The sequence below is a fragment of the Neofelis nebulosa genome, chromosome 2 (assembly GCF_028018385.1).
Source record: "Neofelis nebulosa isolate mNeoNeb1 chromosome 2, mNeoNeb1.pri, whole genome shotgun sequence".
In the NCBI taxonomy this organism is placed as follows: Eukaryota; Metazoa; Chordata; class Mammalia; order Carnivora; family Felidae; genus Neofelis; species Neofelis nebulosa.
Window position 1 is genome coordinate 31410286 of NC_080783.1, and position 22155 is coordinate 31432440.

At 36.7% G+C, this 22155-nt stretch overlaps 1 protein-coding gene across 3 annotated transcripts in view; it reads right to left on the reverse strand.

Annotated features, from left to right (window-relative positions):
• The window catches only part of PARD3B (par-3 family cell polarity regulator beta), a 1004898-nt gene that overhangs the window by 848986 nt on the left and 133757 nt on the right, over positions 1-22155 (reverse strand). For all 3 annotated transcript variants that reach the window (XM_058707885.1, XM_058707904.1, XM_058707895.1), the window contains exon 2: positions 11007-11108. In XM_058707885.1, the coding sequence (XP_058563868.1) occupies positions 11007-11108 (102 nt within the window). The remainder of the gene's footprint in view (positions 1-11006; positions 11109-22155) is intronic.

Genomic DNA, 22155 nt, shown 5'->3' on the forward strand with positions numbered 1-22155 from the left:
AGACTAGCAGTGAATATTTCTTCCATGTTATTAAAATAAAAATTAGAAAGACGAGGTCAAGAAAGGAAAACAACCTCTGTGTTCATCTGTGAGACACACATCAACTTAACCACTTATGTTTTAAGTATCTAAAAAGGCTGAAAACAGAACTCTTTCTGATTCCCTGATCCTTAGAATACTGGCTATAATACATAATTTTTTATAGAAAATGAGTGAAATAGCAGGAGTTCGTGTTTAATAGTTTAATATCATGAGTTGCTTCCTTCTAGGAAAAACACAATCAGCAATCATGGATAATAATTGATTTAAATATATAATTCTCACCAAATGGAAACAAAATCTTATTTATCAAATCAAAGTCACGCAAAACAAACGACTGAAATATACATTTTAACCTTAAGGGGCTTAAATCTTTCACCAACAATTCAAAAACCTTTAAAAAAGGAGTGAAGTAACTTGGCAGACCCAGGAACACATTTCAGAGGACTTTCCAAATTAATGATGTAGAAAACTAAGAGGCAAGAACACATATGCCCTAGTCACAAGGGAATGAAGAGGAGTGGGAAAATGGAGGCCAGACTCCCACAACAGTAGGTAGGAGCTCAGAACCTTGTATCTGGAAGTCCCAGAGAAGTGCATCTGGGACAAACTCAAATACAAGATACCATATGACTCATGTCACTGGAGGTCCCAAGTTTGGATGGGCTTCAGCATAGACTGAATCCACTGGCTCAGAGGCCATTTCTTGGACACCTGGGGGTCTGACTCTCCTCACAGCTACTTCTACCACATGCTGGAAGCTAGATGGCCATCATGCTTCTAAGGCTCTAAGAGTAAAATTCAAGGGACTTCTCCCACAAGACCAAGGAAAGAGCTTTCCCAGATGGCCTCAGCCAACTGCTCTGTGAGCATCTTTCGCACAAACTCAATCACATGACCATTCTCAAAGTAATCACTGGCATAGGGAATCAGATCGCAGCTGAGGGACCACCCAGATTCACCTGTGCAAGTGGGTGGTCAGATACACTAAACCATATAGGGTGAATGTTGAAGGGAGTTGCCTGGACAAATGCGGAGATCTCCTAGGAAGAATGGATGCTGGGTAAGCAAACAATAACTGCCCTCCCCCCTGGCTTAGTATCCTTCTCCATAGCAAGTCTCTCCTGGACTACAAGTCAATTCAATGTTTGCTCAAACACCTAAGGACCACAGCTACAAGGGGTAAGAAGAAAGGGCTCTATTTGTTTGCTACATCACAGTTCAAGCTGTTACTGCATACTTAATTTCATTCAATCCTCCCATGAACCCAGTGATAGTGGTGAGACAGGGCGTCTGATTTTACAAATGAGAGAACTGAGGTTGAGCAAGGTTAGAATAGTAAGAAAATCCTGGATTCAAACCATCAAAGCCCAATGCTCTGGCATATAACACTCTATAGTATTTCCTTGTTGAAGCTGATTTTAGTTGGATGTGAGGGGGAACACAATCTGATTGAGTCGATATACACTTACACAAGGATGATGTGATGTCCAATTAGCACCCACAGGCTTTTGCATTTTTCAAAGAGGATGTTTTATAACTGAAGTGCTTTTTATTGGGTGTAATTTCAGGTATTTTAATGAAACTGCCACTTATAAGTTATATAAGTCAAAAATAGATGTATTTAAAAATAGTAATGGTCCCATACCTCTTGGGCGTAGATAGCTTTAGAAGAAGCTGATGAGAGAGAGACCATTGGTAGACGTGGGGCCAATAACATATGGCTAGAGGCATGCTGACATGGTGAAACGTTCATGGATGCTTTATTTTTTTTTTTTTTTTAGAATTACATTTTTTAGCTCTAAGTAAAGCATTATAATCTCACGTTTTATTGGCTTTCTTCCCTCCAACCAAACTTGAAGTTTTACATATATATCAGACATTTTCTTATGTTTATTCTCCACGGTACTCAAATACCATCAAGCTTGATAATTTCTTTTCTTTCCAACCTCTAACGAAACCTTCACATCACAGATGCACACTACAAACAAGCACGTGCAGGGCAAGTATAGCACACTCTGTACGCACATATGTGCACACAGATTCTCTCTCTCTCTCTCTCACGCATGCGCGCACACACACACACACACACACACACACACTACAGTTGCCAACCAGCTCAAATGCACCAGACACCAGGGAAAACATATTTGACATGGCCATTATCTGGATTACTTTGCTTGAAGTTATTACCTCCCAACACCATTTGTCTTTGCCACAAGTAAGGTCACAAAGGCATGGATTCCAAAGTGCTCCTTTGAGGTTGAAACGTGCCCACAAACTGCCTCCTAATGAAATATTTAGAGGATACAACGTAATTTGGTAGAAGAGAAAGAAGGACAATTAGAAATCTTCTATTCTAACTCCAGTTCTCTCATTAACTAAAATCAGACATGTTTATTGAACACTAAACCACAGGTAACCAGTCAGTTGTCAAAAAAAATATTTCAAAAGGCCACCTCAGTCATAAAGGAGCATACAAGACATTTGGGAAGACAAAATTAAGGCATAAGTTAAACCATAAAATCCTTTTTTTTCTTTTGTTTTGTTTTCTTAGGGTGTTTTTATTATTATTATTATCTTTTTAAAGTAAGCTTTACATCCAATGCAGGGCTTGAACATATGACCCCAAGATCAAGAGTCAGATGCTCCACAGACTGAGCCAGTCAGGTGCCCCAAACCATAAAATTCTTAAGAGTTTTAAGATGGCAATTGATAAATGTAACTAGGCAATAGCATTTTTAAGAGACTGCTAAATGATTTCTATAAAATTATAGATCACAGGCAATTTACTTAGAATTGGGATGGTTTGCAAACACTGACAAGGAAAAAAATTCAACTTTATCTGGCTGTTGAAAGATTGATAAAAACTGAGCAGCAGGAATAAATATATTCTTTATGTGTGCATGGTACTTCATAATTTCCATTGTGTTTTTACACACAACTTCTCAACCTTCCCAATGACACCATGAGAAAGAGATCATTGATCACTCTCATTTATCAAGAAAAAACAAAATGCAGTTTAGAGCTGTTAGTGGCTTACTAAAGACCTGAAAACCTATACACATAGCATTCATTCATTCCCTCCTCTATTCCACTCTACACTGATCTGAACAATTATGACATGCCACACACTGGCATAGGCACAGGGGACACGGCAGTGAACGAAGCAAAGGCCCTCTTCTTGTGGAGCTTACATTTTGCAACATACACACTTGGCCCTTGAACTGCACGGGCAGTCAGGGCCACTAACCGGCCCTGCTGTAGTCCAAAATCCATGTGTGACTTTTGACTACCCCCCAAACTTAACTACTAACAGCCTACTGTTGACCAGAAGCCTTCCCAAGAACACGGTCAATTAACACCACATTTTGTACATTCTATGTTGTATTCTTACAATAAAGTAAGCTAGAGAAAAGAAAATGTTTTCATGAAAATCACAAGGAAGAAAAAACACATTTACAGTACTATACTGTATTTACAAAAAAAAAAAAAATCCATGTTTAAGTGAACCCACGTTGTTCAAGGGTCAACTACAGAATAAATCTTGGATCGGCAGGGAGTAGGGACAAGGACACACTACACAAGTGAAACATTAAGAAATTTCTGAAGCAAAGAAGTGCATGATACATAAAAGAACAGGACACACACCTTCATTACTGGTGAGGTTTGAGAAGGTTGAGTTTGAGAAAGATAGTTTGGTGGCATTCAGAAGCTGCTGAATAGAATGTATGGCTATGAAGTTTGGACTGGATTCATTATTCACTAAAGGAATGGTAGGACTTAACCAATACTACATTAGTAATAATAGTATATCTATAGGAGTAATATAGTAGAATAGCATAGTGTAGCAATAGTTTATTATACACAAAATAGTAGTAGAGTAATTATAATAGCACCTAACCCTCACTGGTGACTTACTACAGGAGAGGTACTCTCCTAAATACTTTCCATGGATTAACTTGTAAAATTACTGGATTTTTTAGCTCCAATTGCCCATGAGGAAACTGAGAACAAAGAGATTAAGTAACTTGCCCAAAGCCACCCAGATAGCAGAGACATGAAATGAACTGACTCTGCCTGTCAAGAATCCAAGCTCTTAGCCACTCTCCTTGTATTCATGGCACAGAACAGGGAGGCAGGACAAGGGCGGGGAGGCTAAAGGCAAGACCGCTAATTCCTTATCAATTAAATAACCTTGCCTGAGAGTTTACAGATTTAAATTTGGTGGCCATAGAAAGGCAAAGAGAGGAACAGACACATGAGACAGGTAAATTGGATTTACTGACTAAATTTTTTAAACAACTGCAAGTTCAAGCCTAGAGGACTAGGAGAAGATACTCCTATCAATAGAAATAAAGAAGCCAAATGAAAGAAGCTAACTTGGAGGGGGAAAACTGAGTGGTTTTCATGTTATCAGCCTTCTAGGAAGGAAATGCATAAATGGACACAGGGAAGACATCAATTGGAAATACGGAGCCATCTCAACTCTTCCTGGTTTAGACCTTTCTCTTTTGCAGAAGGATGGGGTTAGGTCACATGATTGCTGAGGTCTCTTCTGGTTCTATGACTCTATAATTTTGTAATGCCATAAGCATAGAATATCTTTCCTTAAAAAGTTTAAGATGGCATTTCTTAGCCATGGTAATCTTTAGGGATTACTGCATGGACTTCTAAAACATTCTACAAACTTCCTCTCAAATATGGTTTCAAAACTTCAACACCCATGAGCCAAAGAAAAACTTTAGAAGGGGGAAAAAAAAAAACCCAACACACCATATTCTAATGTGTTTTAAAACATGAAGGGCTTAAAATAGGTGTTTCCCCTTGAAATGGGAGCCTCACTGACAAAATGACTCAAAAATGAGGTAATTAATTCAGGACCTTTTTTTAAGGTCTAAATTAACCATCCCCTATCTGCAGAAAAACACAATATATTGCATGAATTGTTCAACTACATACTCAAAAAGTTACATACTTCATCACAGCCAGCCATTACCCTTTCAACCAGTGAGGAGGAAGATGGGAAGAAGACTAAACAAACAAGAGTTTTACAAATGCAAAGATTTTCCTTTAACCCTCCTAAGACTCATAAAAGCCAAGGTAAATATTGGTATGGTTGAGAACCATGAAGAAATGACAACCACTGGTTGAAATATACACTCTGGTTTTATTATCCACTACTCAGTCTGAGCTGAGCTAAAAATACAGTAAAATTTAGAATGAAATAGAGCCAAACGCATCATCACATTCAGGGAGTATCTCCTGTAAGCTGCTTTCCAGGTAGCTGTGGATTCCACTAGAGGGCAATAGAGCGTGCTCAGAGAGCAACTTGGGCTTAAGGACAGTGTCTGGTTTTAGGTCACCAGTTCAGTGTGCAAAACAGTCTCCATTTCAAAACCACACTGGATCCCTGAATGCCTGTGTTCTGATAAAAGGATTACCAAGCACTGTGTTCTGATAAAAGGATTCCTGTTTTAAAGTTAGTCATACGGGCATTTTGATTTCTTAAATAATATATAAATCCAAATATTTTGCCATAATCAAGTATCTTCCCATCAAACTACTCAACAATTTGATAACTTTCAAATTTAATAAAGTTTTAAAAAACGGAATGTACTGTAGCCTTTGATATTTTAATACTTAAATTTAAAACATGTAATGGTTAAATCAAAACACATAGGTAAAAAGTACACTAATAACACTACCATAATGTTAATTTAATATTTAATTTAACAGCTAGCATTTGAGCACTTACCATATGCCCTACTGTGCTGAGAAGTTAATACAGTTTTTCAGACACTAACCTTGTAAGATAAAAACTCACATTATATCCATTTTTCAAATGGGCAAATTAAGGCTAATAGAGACAAAATTTACCCAAGGACACATAGCTAAAAAAGGATAACGTTGAAAGGACACTTTAAAATTTGAGTACCAGATATCACACATGTTCTCAGAGGCCAACTCACCATCACTAGAATCCAGGAGATTTTGGCACTTCTTCAAAATAAACCCCTATGATGGTCAAAGTGTAGGCTAAGACAGAAACATTCTTTCATTGCACCTTACCACAGAATAAAATTTTACTGTTGCATATGTATTTACTTTTTGTAAAAACCATGTCAGTAATCCGATTTACATAACAGAAGTTACACATTGCAGTATTTCAACTGCCTTCTACAAACAAGAAATACTAACAAGGAAAACAATCATACAAGTTCAATAATCAGGTTCTCACACTCAAAAAAAATATCAGCTAACGATAAGCTTTGCAGGGGCTTTTAAATGTCAGTCTTCAGACTTCTTAGAGTCATTACGTACAATAAGGAGAAACTGGTAAGTGACTATTACATAGCTTGGGTGTATGACCCTGACATTATTCCTACACAAGACAACAGCATGACACTGAAGTCCTACGGAGCAAGAACTCACCCAGTGAATGGAGTTTCAATTTACGGTGTACTTTGGAAAGAATGCACAGTGATCGACTAATCTGAAACATAAGATTTTTCCTTGTCCTACAAAATGTTAAAGCCCAGTTAGTATGAAACTTGTGAAAACCATCATCGTTTTAAAAGTATAAAACAAAAGACACTGCATTGGTGTCCTATTGCTGTGATAACAAGTTACTACAAGCTTGGGAGCTTCAAGTAGCACAAATGTATCTTACAGTTCTGGAGGTGAGGAGTCTGAAATGGGTCTCACCAGGCTAAAACCAGGAGGTCAGCAGGGCTGTATTCTTTCTGGAAACTGTATAGGAGAATCCATTCTTTCACCTTTTCCAGCTTCTAGAAGGTGTCTGCATTCTTTGGCTTCATTTTTTACAGCCACCAGTGGACAGTCAACTCTCTCTCACATTGTATCTCTCTAATATGAACTCTCCCGCTTCCCTCTTTTCAATTATAAGGACCCTTGTGATTACACTGTGCCCACCCAAATAATCCAGAATAATCTCTCCATTTTAAAGTCCTTAATCACATTTGCAAAAATCCTTTTCCCATGTAACATACATCTCACTGGTTCTGGGGATTAGGAGTAGACATCTTTAGAGGCCATTACTCTGCCTACTACAGACAGCACAGCATATAATTGGTGCATTCAGCAATCTTTCTGAAAAGTAGTTACTGGAATACAGAACGTATTCTCCTACAAAGCAGGAAATAGTTGTTAGACAAGTGTAGTCTACAGAGTCCTGAAAGTAGTAATCTGAGACCTGAAAAGAAGGATACAAGGGGTGGCAACACAGGTAAGACACCTTTATAATAAATTAGGTGCAGGTTTCAGGCAAAGAGAGGCGAATTTATATTTGCATGATATACTACTTCTAAATTAATTTTGTTACACTCCATAGTTCTATTACCTACCCTTTCTTAACAGTGGTGCTAACTATGTAAAAACAAAGTCATTCTTAGTCATAATTCATGAGTTTTCATAACTAGAAATTATAAATACGAACACCTACTTGGCACTTTGCAGAAGAACGAAGGAGTATGGAAATGTGAATTCTAATCTGATTCTGCCACTTACTACCTATGTGATCTCCAGTATGTCGCTGACAATTTCTGGGGCTATTTTCAGAAATTAGGAACAGGGATAATAAATAGCTCTCACCTGCACGGCCGCTCTAAAGTAAAATAGAATATATAATCGCCAGAGAATTCTGGGACACTATTGGCGCTCCATAAAATGTTAAGTAGTTGTCATTGGGTGAATACGTCCATGGCCTTGGAAGCCAGAGAAGACGCATTAGTGTAAAGTTGTGAATTTTTAGATACTTGTCCCAAAGAACTTAGATCAGACAGATACATAAAACAAGAGAATTTTAAGAATGCCTGTTATAACTGTATAATTCAGTTGCACCATAAGATTTTATACAAATATCAGTTACCGTAAGATGCAAAATTTCAAAGCTGCTCCAGTAATATTTTGACAAAATATAGGAAAGATATAGTGCAACACGGTAAAAACTTGGCTCCCTGTGGAGGGGCCTCTACTGGGTAAGCAAGTTAACACAAAAAACCTCCCAAAGAGGCACCACGTAAGAGCACGCGCCATGCTGGCCCAAGGAATAATCAAGATAAGCTCCCAGACAAACCACTTCTGGGACCAGAAGTTTTGAAAGTCATTGATGTCAAGAGCTGACTCCAGTATATTATCCCACTGTCTGATTGTGAGGATACCATTTAGCCCCCAATATCAGTTTTCACAGAAGTATACTGGATGGCTCTTCCTTAGCCTCACAAAATGGCCTCAGCCTACAGCACTTTCTGATCCTAAATTTGTTTTTCCTGCTTCACCCTCTCCAGCTGGGCCATCAAAAGTTCCTAACTGCCATTTTCACCTGTAGTGCAAGTCTTTCCTAGGAGTTGAGGTAAGTGGGCATTGGCCAAGGATTACTCACATCCATCCATGCCTCTTTGGGCTTGCATTCTATATTCTAAATGCAAGAGATTATTAGATAGCCAATTTGAAAATAGATGAACTATAATTTTATCTAAGCTTCATATTATCTCTAAGATAATATGGCTGAATTTGATATATCGCTAAACATTGAGAAGTATCACGTATAATTACTTCTTAATCTAAACTTTGAAAAAAGTAATAAAGTCTGGCAGAACCTTATTTCCACACTGGATACATCAACTATCAGACAATCTTAAGACTTCAGAGAGAATGTCAGGGGGGAAAAAAAAGTGATGCTCTTTTTCACTTACATTATTTTTGAAAAGGGCAAAGGGGAACACATTTTTTCTGGCAATGTCCAAAGTATATATTCTCATCTACTCTGCAAAATAATACCAATTAAGCTTCATGCATTTAATGCAAAAGCACATTAAGGAAATGGGTAAACCTTCACCCAGATAGCACTAATCCTTTGGCTAGGATTTTAACTGACTACCTCATTTTTTCACCTGATTCACTAGTGGTGAAGCCCCTTTAAAATAGAGATTACACATAATAAAAGCTGTTTCTCTGTCTAGTAAATGGATTATAGTTTAAAAGGGCACTGCCAGGAGAGTTAAAAAGTATTCTCTAAACGGAAGAGCTCTGTAGGACAAATGATTTCCCTGAGCACTGTTCATGAAAACATCCTTCCTGTAATTAGGTCTCGCATGAGGCTGGGTGAGACATTTTCTTCTGGCCCTTCTTCTTTTTTTTTTTTTTTAATGTTTATTTATTTTTGAGAGAGAGAGACACACACGAGAAAGAGTGCAAGTGGTGGAGAGGCAGACAGAGAGGGAGAGACACAGAATCCGAAGCAGGCTCCAGACTCTGAGCTGTCTGCACAGAGCCCAACACAGGGCTCCAACTTGTGAACCGCAAGATCACGACCTGAGCCAAAGTCAAACGATTAATTGACTGAGCCACCCAGGCACCCCTCTTCTAGCCTTTCTTAAACTTGCTACTCTTTGACTTTTAATTTTAATATACCGGTCATCAGTGAAATCTGAGAAGGGAAGACTTTCTTCATTAATGAACAGACCAAATGTCTAGACTATTTCAAAATAAGACGGTTGCAGAAAAGTAGGAAATGAAACAGAAATACAGAAGTCAAAGTCGTCCTTTAAATTTAGGAACTTAAATAATACGTTATTATTTACTGTAAGACCAAGCAATAAACACGAAGTATGCATCAAAATCATGTACACCGGGAGTCAAGTGTAGAGAGTAAAGGTTCCTTTTTCACTCATGAATTCAGTAAGTGTTCTTTGAGAATTCAGTTTGGTAAGAGATTGTACTGGATATTATTACTACAAGGAACACAAAGGAAATAAAAATCTTCTGGTCCATGTCCTTTAGGAACTTACAATACATTTAGGGACATTAGTCCCTTATGAAATGAGTTATTATTATGCAAAGCAAACCAGCAAACCAGAGTTGAGTTTGCTCAACAGAAAAATAAGGGGAAAAAATGGATAGAATGTTGGCAAAGACTAATGTAAATCTGAACAGTCCAAAAAGATCTTACAGGAAAGGAAAAATGTAAATTTTACCTGAGTTCAATAAATCACTTCTCCATATTCTGGTGCAATTGGTTAACACACACACACACACACACACACACACACACACACACACACACCCCTCCCTGAGAGTGCAGAAAAGCAAAAGAGAGAAACATAGATACACACATAAATAGCCTAGAACAAACAGCGCTAAGGATGTACAGGAGGAGAAACTCTGAATCCAGGATCACTCGTAGAGGAGAGCTGGAGTTCAATTAGAGAGGACACCTCAACCATTGCTAAGAGGAGCCCAACACAGATGTAATATACAATGTGTCTCAACAGCAAAAATCCTGTGTGTGTGGCAACTGAATAGTTTATTCTCATATTTTCCAGTTTACCATCAGAAGAAAAATCTTATTAAAATAAGATATTTGCAGTGGGAGTATTCTCAAATAGTTGGCAAAATATGTTCAACCTTTTTGCATTAGTCAATTTAGTGGTCTTTTTTGTTTTTTTGTTTTTTGTTTTACTTTAGCAATGGAAACAAAGACTATCACAAAAGACCGTTGTTTGCCAGCTGCTTTAAAAAATAAAAAATTTCACCATAGTTCTTTGTAAGACTTTTCTCCCCACTGTATTCTCTAGTTTGAAACACATTCAAATCACAGGCATTGAGTTGAATATTTAGCAAGGGCCAAGAATAAACCCCAAAGCCAACAATGGCAATGAAAGCTCCAACAGCCTCAGAGCCTGACACTAATTTACTAAGACACATGAGGAACCCTTGGGAACGAAGTGTCTGCTAATTAGGCCACCATAAACAGATTCCCAAACCTTGACAAAGTTTTTCCAAGCATCTGATGAAGAACTTTGATTTATAGGCTGTTCAGGTGAAACCTGAACAGATGGTATCTTTTAACAATAACTGACACATGAGTTTGTTAAGGATCTCAATCTCTAGGAAACACACAGCTCTACAGAGGAAAACAAAGAGGAACAGTTTTAGTCATCTACCTTATCTTTGTCTTCAACGACATCTGCCAAAACATCATCTGGATCCAGGATTCCTCCATCCGTGTATTCTAAGTGATGAATCTTCACCCAGTAGCCAGGATCCTATGGTAGAACAATCAACAAGTTTCACGACTCGAGCTTTTTAAAACTACATTTTAATTTTTTAAAAAATAATAAGTTGACTGATTAAAAATAGGCCCTAGTAATAAAATGTTTGAACACCATAAATAAATGTTACCTCTTTATTTCAATAAACATTTGGTATTTTTATCCTATTTCAGGTAAATCAGTAAATCAAAGTATACATATTGCATCAATTACCCTGGAAGATAAATCACCATGCAAAAATAAAGTGCCACTGTTATTTAAGGAATTTCAAGAAAGTTTTTATAACTTCAAATTAGGTAATCCCAAGAATACTTTGGGGGGAAAAAACGTCTTCTTGAGGGTACTCTGAAATGGGCTTAGAAATTCAAACTCAGATTCTCAAAGCTGTAGGGGAGGGAAAAAAAATCTAAGGGGAGAAATCTTTGATGGCAATCATCACTTTACAATCTATCAAGTGGAATGGGGTAACCACTGACTTCTTCATCTTTTTAAATCTCCAGGCTGTATGCATGCCCTCAACTCCAAGATTTGAGATGACATCTGGAGCAAGGGCTCCACAGGGCAGCAAGTGGAACTGGGTTTGGAGCTGAAACAGTTCACTCAACCACAGTAGTGCTTTAGGAGATTTCCAAGTAATGTCTTAAAAAACCTACTCAGGAATGTAAGGACTAAGAAAAGGAAGTTATTTTCCTAATTCTATATGTGGCTACATACTCATGCTAGAACTCAGAATTAGATGATGTAGCTCATTGGGTTATTTACATACTGCCTATTTCCAGAAAAGATATGAAAGCCAACCGTAATAATGAGACAAGAACATGAGCCAATGAATGAAGAAAAATATTAGTAAGTTTTTTACAGAATACCCAAGCTATCATTGATTTGGCTCTGTGATTCTCTGAAAGCTTCTCAAAATGGGAAAATTTTGAGCTTTATATAAAGTACACAAAAAACAAATACGTGCCAGTTTACAAGAAGGAAATTCTTCTAGGATAAAGCCCTAAGCCTTTACCAAATGAATCTTTATAAAGGAGGAGAACTAACACAGCCCACAGAATTCAACTGCAATATTACAAAAGCTAATAGCAATGGTTGTCACAGAGCCTCCCCTTTACCTGCTCCCTAATAAAAGGCAAGGGCATACTATATTAAATAAGAGTAAAGCTTTTAAAGCATCTATTCAGAGGGACACTGAAATGTGACCCAAGAACATAGCTTTTCAGTAATCTGACTAGATCAAGTCATAGGCTTAAAAAATCCAAAGGAATTCTTCTTAGATAGGCTTTTGACTTCAAAATTAAGTTTTCTATCAAGTATCTGACAAGCTATTCCAAGTAAAATGAAAGGAATTTCGTTGCATCTAATATTAGACTTATAGGTAGAAACACTAATGATTAGGAAACTTTAACTGCCTGGTTCTCTTGCCCTGAGAGATTGCCAAAAAAAAGCAAAAAACAAAAAAGCAGCCACTGTATAACCAGGTAAGAATAGCAAAGCACACCCATCAGATTCTTTAATCAGAGATCTAAACCAACTCAAGGTCAGTGTGCTATAAAAGGTAAGCTAAGTAAAACAGACTAGATTCTAAATAAGGAGAACACCAGAGTAGGCAAACACTATGTAACAGCCACTGGACCGTACAGAAAAGAAAGAGCTCCCCCAGTAATCTTTGGGAATTCAGTCTTTTGGCTATGGCCATGCTACGAGCAACATAGTTTTTCCAAATACACCCAGGACTTCTAATTGAAATCTACAGGGTATTACATTTCCTTGTAAAAATTGCCTTCTTACAAAGGGAGTTCAACTTAATTAATTTCTATTAATGTCCATTGAGTTGGGTTTTGATATATTACAACACTATAGATGAAATCTGTTGATTTTGACCATGTTTGTAAAAGGTGATGTATTATAAAGAGTTCTAAAGAGTTGTTTTTTTTTACATATTCAATTACTTAAAAGACCTCTATTAAGTTGTCTGCTTTTTTCTCATGCTCCGTTTGTAAAAGCAGATTTTATCACCTAAGATTGAAGTAAACAACTACTCCCAACAATTGCAGTGTAAATTAAAATACGCCTGTTTTCCTGCCTAGAGGTAGGAACAGAAAGAAGAAAACCAAAGACTCCGGTTTAAAATAGGGAAACTCAGGAAGTAACAAAGGACAGGATAGGAACAGTAGCAAAGGGAGCAGACAAGAGGCAGCTCCATGGGGCCGTTAAGTCCCACAGCATTCTGCTATCCCACACGTCCGGGCTCTAGGACCTTCTGGAAAATAAGCCCTAGCAGTTGTAACTAAGACATTTATTTCTAATTGTCTAATTGTGATTTGAAAGAGTACAGGATTTAAAAGTTTTGCAGAACTAAATCAAGTAATAAAGTTATTTTGATACATTTTGGAATAGTATATTCAATCAAAAAAAAAAAAAATTAAGTGAAATACATGGTGCCAGAATATAAAAAGACTGTTTGCAACCCTAACACTGCCATCTCACTTTGGTACTGCCATTTTATACACTCTAGCAAAGAGTAGACTAATGATGAGCACACATCTAATTCTGAAAGAAAACAGACAAGTTATATGAAAGGAGTCTCAGTTAATATTTTACATGTCCAAGGGAGGTAAATCAACAAACCCAGCGCATACCAACTGTGATATTGTCCCCACGGTATTTTCGCCATAGTGCTATAGATCACTTTAAGAATATACATACAATATTAGCAGCCAACAGCCATTATAAGACCATAAATTCACCCTGACTCCTTTATGTATGTAAAAATTCAACCATTACCTGGCAGTCAAGATTTTGCATTTCATTTACTTAGTTTTATGACCATCAGGAATAAAACTGATCAAATATGAAAAGATGTTCACATATGCATCTTGTTTCACACAATCATTTGGGAAAGTTTACTGTATTTTTCAGGATCACGACGTTAATTTACCTCTCTATTGCACAAATATCTGTAATACGTAAAACTTAAATTATTTCAAAAATATCTGTAGTAAAAGTGTTACACAATAAATCTTAGAACTTATACTCCTAGGTTCTTAAAGTATTGAAAAAATAACATAGCACACATTGCTTCCTCTATTTCTGATAGTTTCTTATCATTATTTTTCAATAATACATACTTAATTACTACTAGAACTTTAAAACTAAAAATAGCCACAAGGATGAATTGGAAAAGGAAACAAAAATATATGCATTATGGAAAGACCACAATTATAGGAAACTTATAATTAATCAATGCAGAAATTGTTCCAAATAGGCACGGATATTAACAGCAACAAATATCCTTCACTGTGGGTAGAAGACATGAAATTTGACCCTATACCTTAGAAAATCTCTATTAGCCAGAGTTCTGAAGAATAATAATTTTCATCTGCAATATCAGGAGGAATAGACTGAGAAGCCAGATACTAAGATGCTGTGACTACCAAGCACTGAGATGGCGTCAATCATCAAAAGAGGGAAAACATGGATGTTTCTAAGCTAAATGCGTCTGGCCCAAAAAAGAGAAAAAATAGCCTGCAATGGCAGCAGGTTCAAAAGTGAGGAAAGCACTACAAAGAAAGAGCCAGTGTTGGAAAAGAGCTGTATTTAGCAGTGGTGACAATTACAGAGCTCAGTAATGCAACTGGTTTTTCGGTGACCTCATGTTGTGACACAAATAATTGTACCCGTTGGAATACAAGAACAATTGCAAAATTAAAGTTAGTGGAAAGTTAAATATTTTCTGTGTAGAATTTAATTTCATGAATTTGGTGAAATATATCCATAAAATGACATTTCACCATTTTATTGTCAACATCATCATAGCAGATAACTTTAGTGGTTACTATAGGGCAGGTGCTATAGGTACTATGAGTTTTGTAGGATTAGCTTGTTTAACCTCGAACAGCCTCATGAAATAGTTATCAATCCATTTTACAGATGAGGAAGTCAAGGCATGGGCATGTGAACGGACTTGCCCAAGGGTAAATGCTTAACAAACAGCAGAGTCAAAATGTGTTTTTTAAACACAGCAAATAAGGGTTGGGTTTTTTGTTTTTACTAATTAAAAAATATTAACAGAGGATTCTGGGTGTCTCAGTCGGTTAAGAGTCCAGCTCCCGATTTTGGCTCAGGTCATGCTCTCATAGTTCCTGGGTCTGAGCCCCATGTCAGGCTCCACACTACCAGTGTGCTTGGGATTCTCTCTATCTCCCTCTCTTGGTACCCCTCCCCTGCTCAGGCTCATTCACTCACTCACTCTCTCTCTCAAAATAAATAAACTTAAAGAAAATTTAACAACAATCACAACTGCCTAAGAATAAGGCAGGGGATCAGATCCATCTCTGTTGCTACTTAAGTATATGGATCCGGGCGAGTCAACACTACTCTGGCCCTTGGTTCTTCATCCACAGTGAACGTGGAGGCTCTCTGGCCTTCTGCACAACGCAGCACATGCAAGTCACAGTGTAGAGGACATGACAGGGCAATAACGGAAGGCCCCAAAATAGTTCCCTAAGTGTGTCCAGTATTTTCCAGGTGAGGGAAGCTTCAGAACATAATTCTTCATAATCATGAAATTAAACGTTGGAGAAGAAATGAAAAAAGATCTTCCTGCTCAGAGCAGAGATGAAGCTTGAGGCATCAGAAATTAAAAAGAGAATTATGAAGGTTTTCATCCATGCACACTTTAACTACTTCTATCATAATCCTCTGCAGTTATTCTCCCAACTACTCCAGACCAAAAGAGAGTATGGTGCCCCAGAACACCAGCACCCAGGAAGGAGATAGTAGTCAGAACAAGTGTAGAGACTGTTTGGGGACAGGTACAGAGCAAGAGTCTCTGAATAACCAACCACAGACAGTGTAGGGAAAAAGCAGTTCCTGAAAACGATGCCTGAGCAAAGCCTAGCAGAGCAGCACTGACAACTGAAAGGACAGAATGAAGCCAGAAAAGGAAGTAATAAATCTTGATATTATGAGCTGGCCCTGACTTCAGAACACGCCTCTAATTTCCTGAAAAAGATTAACCAAGAGTATGACAGGAACACAAGTGATGTCATTTTAATCATGTTTCTAAGGAACTCAAGAGAACTAGAATTGCAACAAGGGTTTTTATGCTGGGTTGAAAGTAATACCCAGCAAACTCAACAGAATTAAAAACCTCAATTTATATAAAAAATAAACGTGAATAAGTCCACCTGTAAATTTACTCCAGCTTTAAAAATGAACCTACCAAAAGAAACTTGATATAGCCATACCAATGTCAGATAAAGGAGACTTTAAGAAACATTACTAAAGGTAAAGGAGAACATTTCGTGATGATAAAAGGATCAATCCAATGGAAAGAAAGCAATTCTAAACCTAGGTACCTGATAACTTCAATACATATGCTGCCAAAATGGACAGATACTTAAAAAATAAATAAACAAACAAATCCACTTAACTATAGAAAACAAACTGAGGGTTACTGGAGGGGAGGGGATGCATTAAATGGGTGATCGGTATTAAGGAGGGCACTTGTGACGAGCACTGGGTGTTGTGTGTAAGTGATGAATCACTAAAGTCTACACCTGAAACTAATAGTATAATGGGTGTTAAACTGAAATTTAAATAAATCTTGAAGAAGAAAAAAAATCTTTAAAAGTAAATCCAAAATCACAGTGAGACTTTTGGTAGGAGACAAAGATATAAATCATCTGACTAACACAATTAACAAAGGGACCTAACTTATTTATATTCCATACGTATAAGACACCGTATCCATAAAGATTAGAAAAAACATTCTCTACAAGTGCATATGGAATATACACCCAATTTCAAAAGTCCAGAATCACTGAGAATATGTTCTTTGATCAAAGTCAGAGTCAATTCCAGAAATACACCTATAAAATGCCAGGCTGTTTGGAAATACAGTTCCAAATAATCCAATTTGAAAAATAGTTCTTAACATAGAATAATTAAAACAGCATACAAAAAATTATGAGATGCAGCTAAAGCAGTGCTTAATGGCAAATTTATGGCCTTAAATGCAAATATGAGAAAAAAGAAAAGCTGAGCCCAAGAAGCTAGAAAAAGAGCTATTCAAACCCAAATACAGAGGGAAGGAAACAAAGAGAAAAAAAATAGGGGCACCTGGGTGGCTTGGTCAGTTAAGCATCTGAATTTGGCTCAGGTCATGAGCTCTCAGGTCATGAGCTCTCAGGTCATGAGCTCTCAGGTCATGAGCTCTCAGTTCGTGAGCTCTCAGTTCGTGAGCTCGAGTCCCATGTCAGGCTCTGTGCTGACAGCTCAGAGCCTGGAGCCTGCTTCAGATTCCGTGTCTCCCTCTCTCTCTCTGCCCCTCCCCCATTCATGCTCTCACCCTCCCTCCCCCAAAAAATAAAATAAAAACATTGAACAAAATTTAATAAAAAGAAAAAATAGAACAAAGTTGGTTCTATGAAAGGCTTGATAAAATTGGCAAATACCTAGCAAAACTGATCAAAAAACAAACAAAAAAGAAAAAACACACAAATTTCCACTATCAAGGAAAAAGACAAGCAATACCATCTTAGATTTTTACAGCCATTAAACATATATGGTAAAAATTTAGACCTATAAAATTGACAATGAAATGAACATTTAAAAAAAATACAACTTACCAAAACTGGCCAAAAATAGGAAACAGAAATACAAAGACAACAATTAAATTTTAAAACTTTCCCATAAAGAACCAGACTCAGATTACTTCACAGATAATATCTTCCTAATGTTTAAGGAAGAAAGGGTGTCACTCTCATACAAATACTTCTAGAAACTACAAGAGAAAAAATTCCCTTTTTTTTAAGTGTATTTTTATTTATTTTGAGAGGGGAGGTGGGGGAGCACAAACAGGGAAGGGGCAGAGAGAAATGGAGACAGAATCCCAAGCAGGCTCTGCAAGGCCAACGCAGAGCCCGATTCGGGGCTGGGACCCACAAACTGTGAGTTCATGACCCGAGACTAAGTCAAGAATCAGATGCTTAACTGACAGGCGCCTCTCCCATCCTTTTTTATGAGGACAATGTAACCTGGATACAAAGGCCTTACAAGGGCATTATACAAAAATTATAAAATTTACAAAAATTTGCATATGGATAAATATGAAAAAAATCTCAAATAAAATATGTGTAAATAAAAATTCAGTGATATACGTAAAGGATTTATTCCCTTAATGCAAGAGTGGTTTAAAATTCAAAAATCAACTGAGGTAGTCACCTAATGAGTAAGGGAAAAAAGGATAAAAATTAGATGATCACAATGGATTCACTTGAGACTATTCACCACCAATTCACAATAAAAAGTATCTTAGCAAACAAGGCAAACCTACAATTAAGGCAAACCAGTAACAGAAAACGCAAAAATTAAAAAACAGCAACATTTATAATAGCATCATCAAATCAAATATTTAGGAATAAGTCTAACAAAAAATGCATAAAACCTTTATGCTAAAACTTACCAATTTTTACAAAAAACTAAAGAAGAGTTTCAAGGATTAACAGAGTCAATATTCTGAAGATGCTCATCTTGCCCCCAAATTGATTAAGGATGAGTTAGGGTTATGAGTTATGACCAACCAGAATTCTCAGACACTGATCGCTGGAGTGTACATTTCATTAAACTGTTGAACATAAACATCCTACATAGCTCAGCAATCCCACTCCTAGATATATATATCCAACAGAAGCAAGTATATAGAATTACCAAAACACATGTCCTGTAAGATTCATAAGAGAATTCCTAATACCTAAAAATCTGGTAATAGCCCAAATATTCATCACCAGTAAAATGAGTAAGCACCATGTCCATGCAGCAGCACACTAAATACCAACAAGAATGAATAAACTACAACTTTATGCAGCAATATGGGTGAATCTCACAGCGTAACACTGATGGGAGTCAAATACCCAAAAAAGTACATACTCTGATTCCATCAAGAAGCTCTAAAACAGGCAGAATTATTTCATAATGTTAGAAGTCAGGAGACTGATTACCCCTTGAGAGGGAAAGGGCAGTGAGTAGAAAATGGGCACAAAGGGGCTTCTAGAGTCATGGTTTATTTCTTGATGCGCTGGCTACACTTACTTGTGCACTTTTCTGTATGTGTGGTATACTTTAAAAATCTTTTCATAATTTAAGAACTCTTTGCTTCAAAAAATAGGATTTCTTTTGTCAAACTGAAATACATAATGGTTCCCTTTACACATGACCATGACTACAAATAATTAAATAAGACCTCTAAAAAAGCTGTTTAGAACTAGCTTCCTTAAAATTATAAGAACAAATCTTAGGGCAAATAAAAGAAAGGAATGTAACAGTCCCAAAAGACAGAGAGGCTGGGTTCCCCCACCCACAGAAAACGTGGCTTACTGACCATCAATCATTCAAAACTTATAAGACCCAGAGAGGAGGCTTAATGAACCACAGGCTTAAATGAGTCAACAGTGTGACAAATACGTTAAATATGTTACCACTATCGTGAGCTATGATAATAGTACTGTGTCCAAAACAGAGCAAGTAATAATCTCATTCTATATTAAGTGGACACACCATATTTATAGTATTTTCTTCAAAATTTAAGGGGTGGTCATTAATGAACTGGAGAACACCAATATGGGTGAATGGAAAAAGGTCAGCTCATTCATCTTAAGACATGATTTAGGTTTGTTTAAACCGTAGAACACAAAGGAAAATGTTTTTGCTATTTCAAACATAGAACCACAGTTTATGGGGCACTGGGCTCTTCAAGTTATCAGACAAAATTCTCTTATTGTCAACACTATCACTGGTAATCTCTCAGGGAGATACCATATCGGAGACAAACATCTCTCTCGAGTCTAACACTACCTGCTTTTCAACTAGGACTGGCAAATTACTGTATTTTCAGTTAAGCACCAGATAAATTATCTGGATTATACTGCAGACAATGTGAGAATTACACATAATCCAAAAGTAAGTGAGAATTATCTATGTAATGTAATTACTTATGGAAGTGAGAATTACATAATCCTAAAGAGCCCTTCTGACTCTCAAACCTACAGCATCTAGAACCTCAAAGTTCCTTGGGGCTTTGAACCTAAAGTTAGAGAAACTTCTGGCAAGAAGAAATCTCTTCTGTATTATAAGAATAATGTTTTCCACATAGGGAATAGAGTCGATGGTGTAATAGAGCATGGTGACAGATGGTAGCTACACTCGTAAGCATAATGTACAGAGCTGTTGAATTACTATGTTGTACACCTGAAACTAATGTAACATTGTGCATCGACTATACTTCAATTAAAAAAAAAAAAAAGTTTTCAGAAGTTCCGCATGATTCCACAGTTATAGAGCATCTCCAAGCAGAAAGTCTGAGCAAAACAAATTTTACGTCTCAATCTATCAGTTATTCTGTGTCTTGCTGTGTAACCTGAAAATTCACTAATTTATGAACAGATTTAAAGAAAGGGGTCTTCTACAATCCTAGGTAACAGAATTACTCTGGTAGAGAAACAAAATGAAAACCTGAGAATTTTATATTACGTACCTTGTACTAAATAGGCTAATTTCTCGCTCGAAAACAACTCTTCCCTACTGACGACCCCAAATGTGGGGTTTTCAATCCTTGACTAGTAAATTCACGAGTTCAGAAACTCATAGGAATCCACCGGCTATGAGCGGATTCTTGTCCACAGACCACCGAGACCGGTCCTCCCATCTTACTGGGGGAGAGGGGCGGGGACACCAGAATAAAAGATGAAGCCACAAAGAAGGTTGTGGTTGGCTTGTGCTATCCCATATTAAATAAAAGTAGTCTCCAAATGAGAGCACCAACAATTCCAGGGTAAGTTTTCGATTTTATCTCATAATCCAAATTTTGATACTACTACTTACTTTCCTTTTCAAGTAGGAAGAAAAATATTTAAGCATCAAGGCATATACTTCACTTTCTATTTCATTTATCAACTAAATATTAAAAGAGAATGTTAATCACCTCATGCCATTTCTCATTCAGTTTCGTGAAGTAACCATAATCTCAGTTTTCTTTGTATAAAGAAATGTAAAGGTTCATTTAAAGGTTCATTTTTTTTTTTTTCATCCTGGAATTAACCTAAACTTATTTGAGGAAAAAAAGGTCCAGATATTTAAGTTCTTTTTTTTTAAGGACAATTTTTAATTATTTTAACATCTACTCCCTACATCATCACAGTACACTCACTTTACAAGACTATGGAAATTTCCTTTTTCTATGAATCTAAGAGTTAAATGCATAAAACTTTAAGTCTTATGTAAATCTTCAGGATTAAATACATTATAATCTAAAATCAAAGTTCTATCAGGAAAATCAAATGTTAAAGTCTGAAATTAACAAAAATTGTACTTGTATTTAATTGATACATCTATTTCAAAAACTTCCCAGTATGAAATACTTCCAAAACATTAAACCGTTACTAATTTAGTAATGCTGAAATACGGTGTTTCAAAACAATTTTAAAGAAAACAGCTGATTTTCTTTTTTAAATCCTGTTTTCCGTTAATTGTTTTCAATGAAATTTTATAGTCCAAAGACCTGGATGCCAAGGTTTTAGAAGCCTGTGTGGTCCAAAGGAATGCAAAGCCCACAGCCAAAGAATGGAAGCAGCCACGTCCCCAAAGAGAAGGAGAAGCTATAACTTTTTAAATAATTTATTATGAAACCCTAAAAAGCATTCTGCTATGAAATGAATTTTAATAGGAATTTGAGAATGCAAATTCATACAACTCAAGCTTTACTGAATGTAGCCAATTAAATCCCACTATTATTGCTGCTATGATGCCAGCATCTTTGTAAGGTAATTCCAAAGTACAGTTTGACAGATAATGTGAATTGTGTGTGTATCTTTATGTATATAAATGAATGAATGAAGATTTAAAGTATTCTACAAGTACCCAAGATGGACTCCAGATCTTTATTCAAACACAGAAAGTTTTATGCTTCATTACTGAAGAAATCAAGACATAGAAAAGAGAATTTTAATTTATATCAGAAGAGGTACTGCTGTGTTTATAA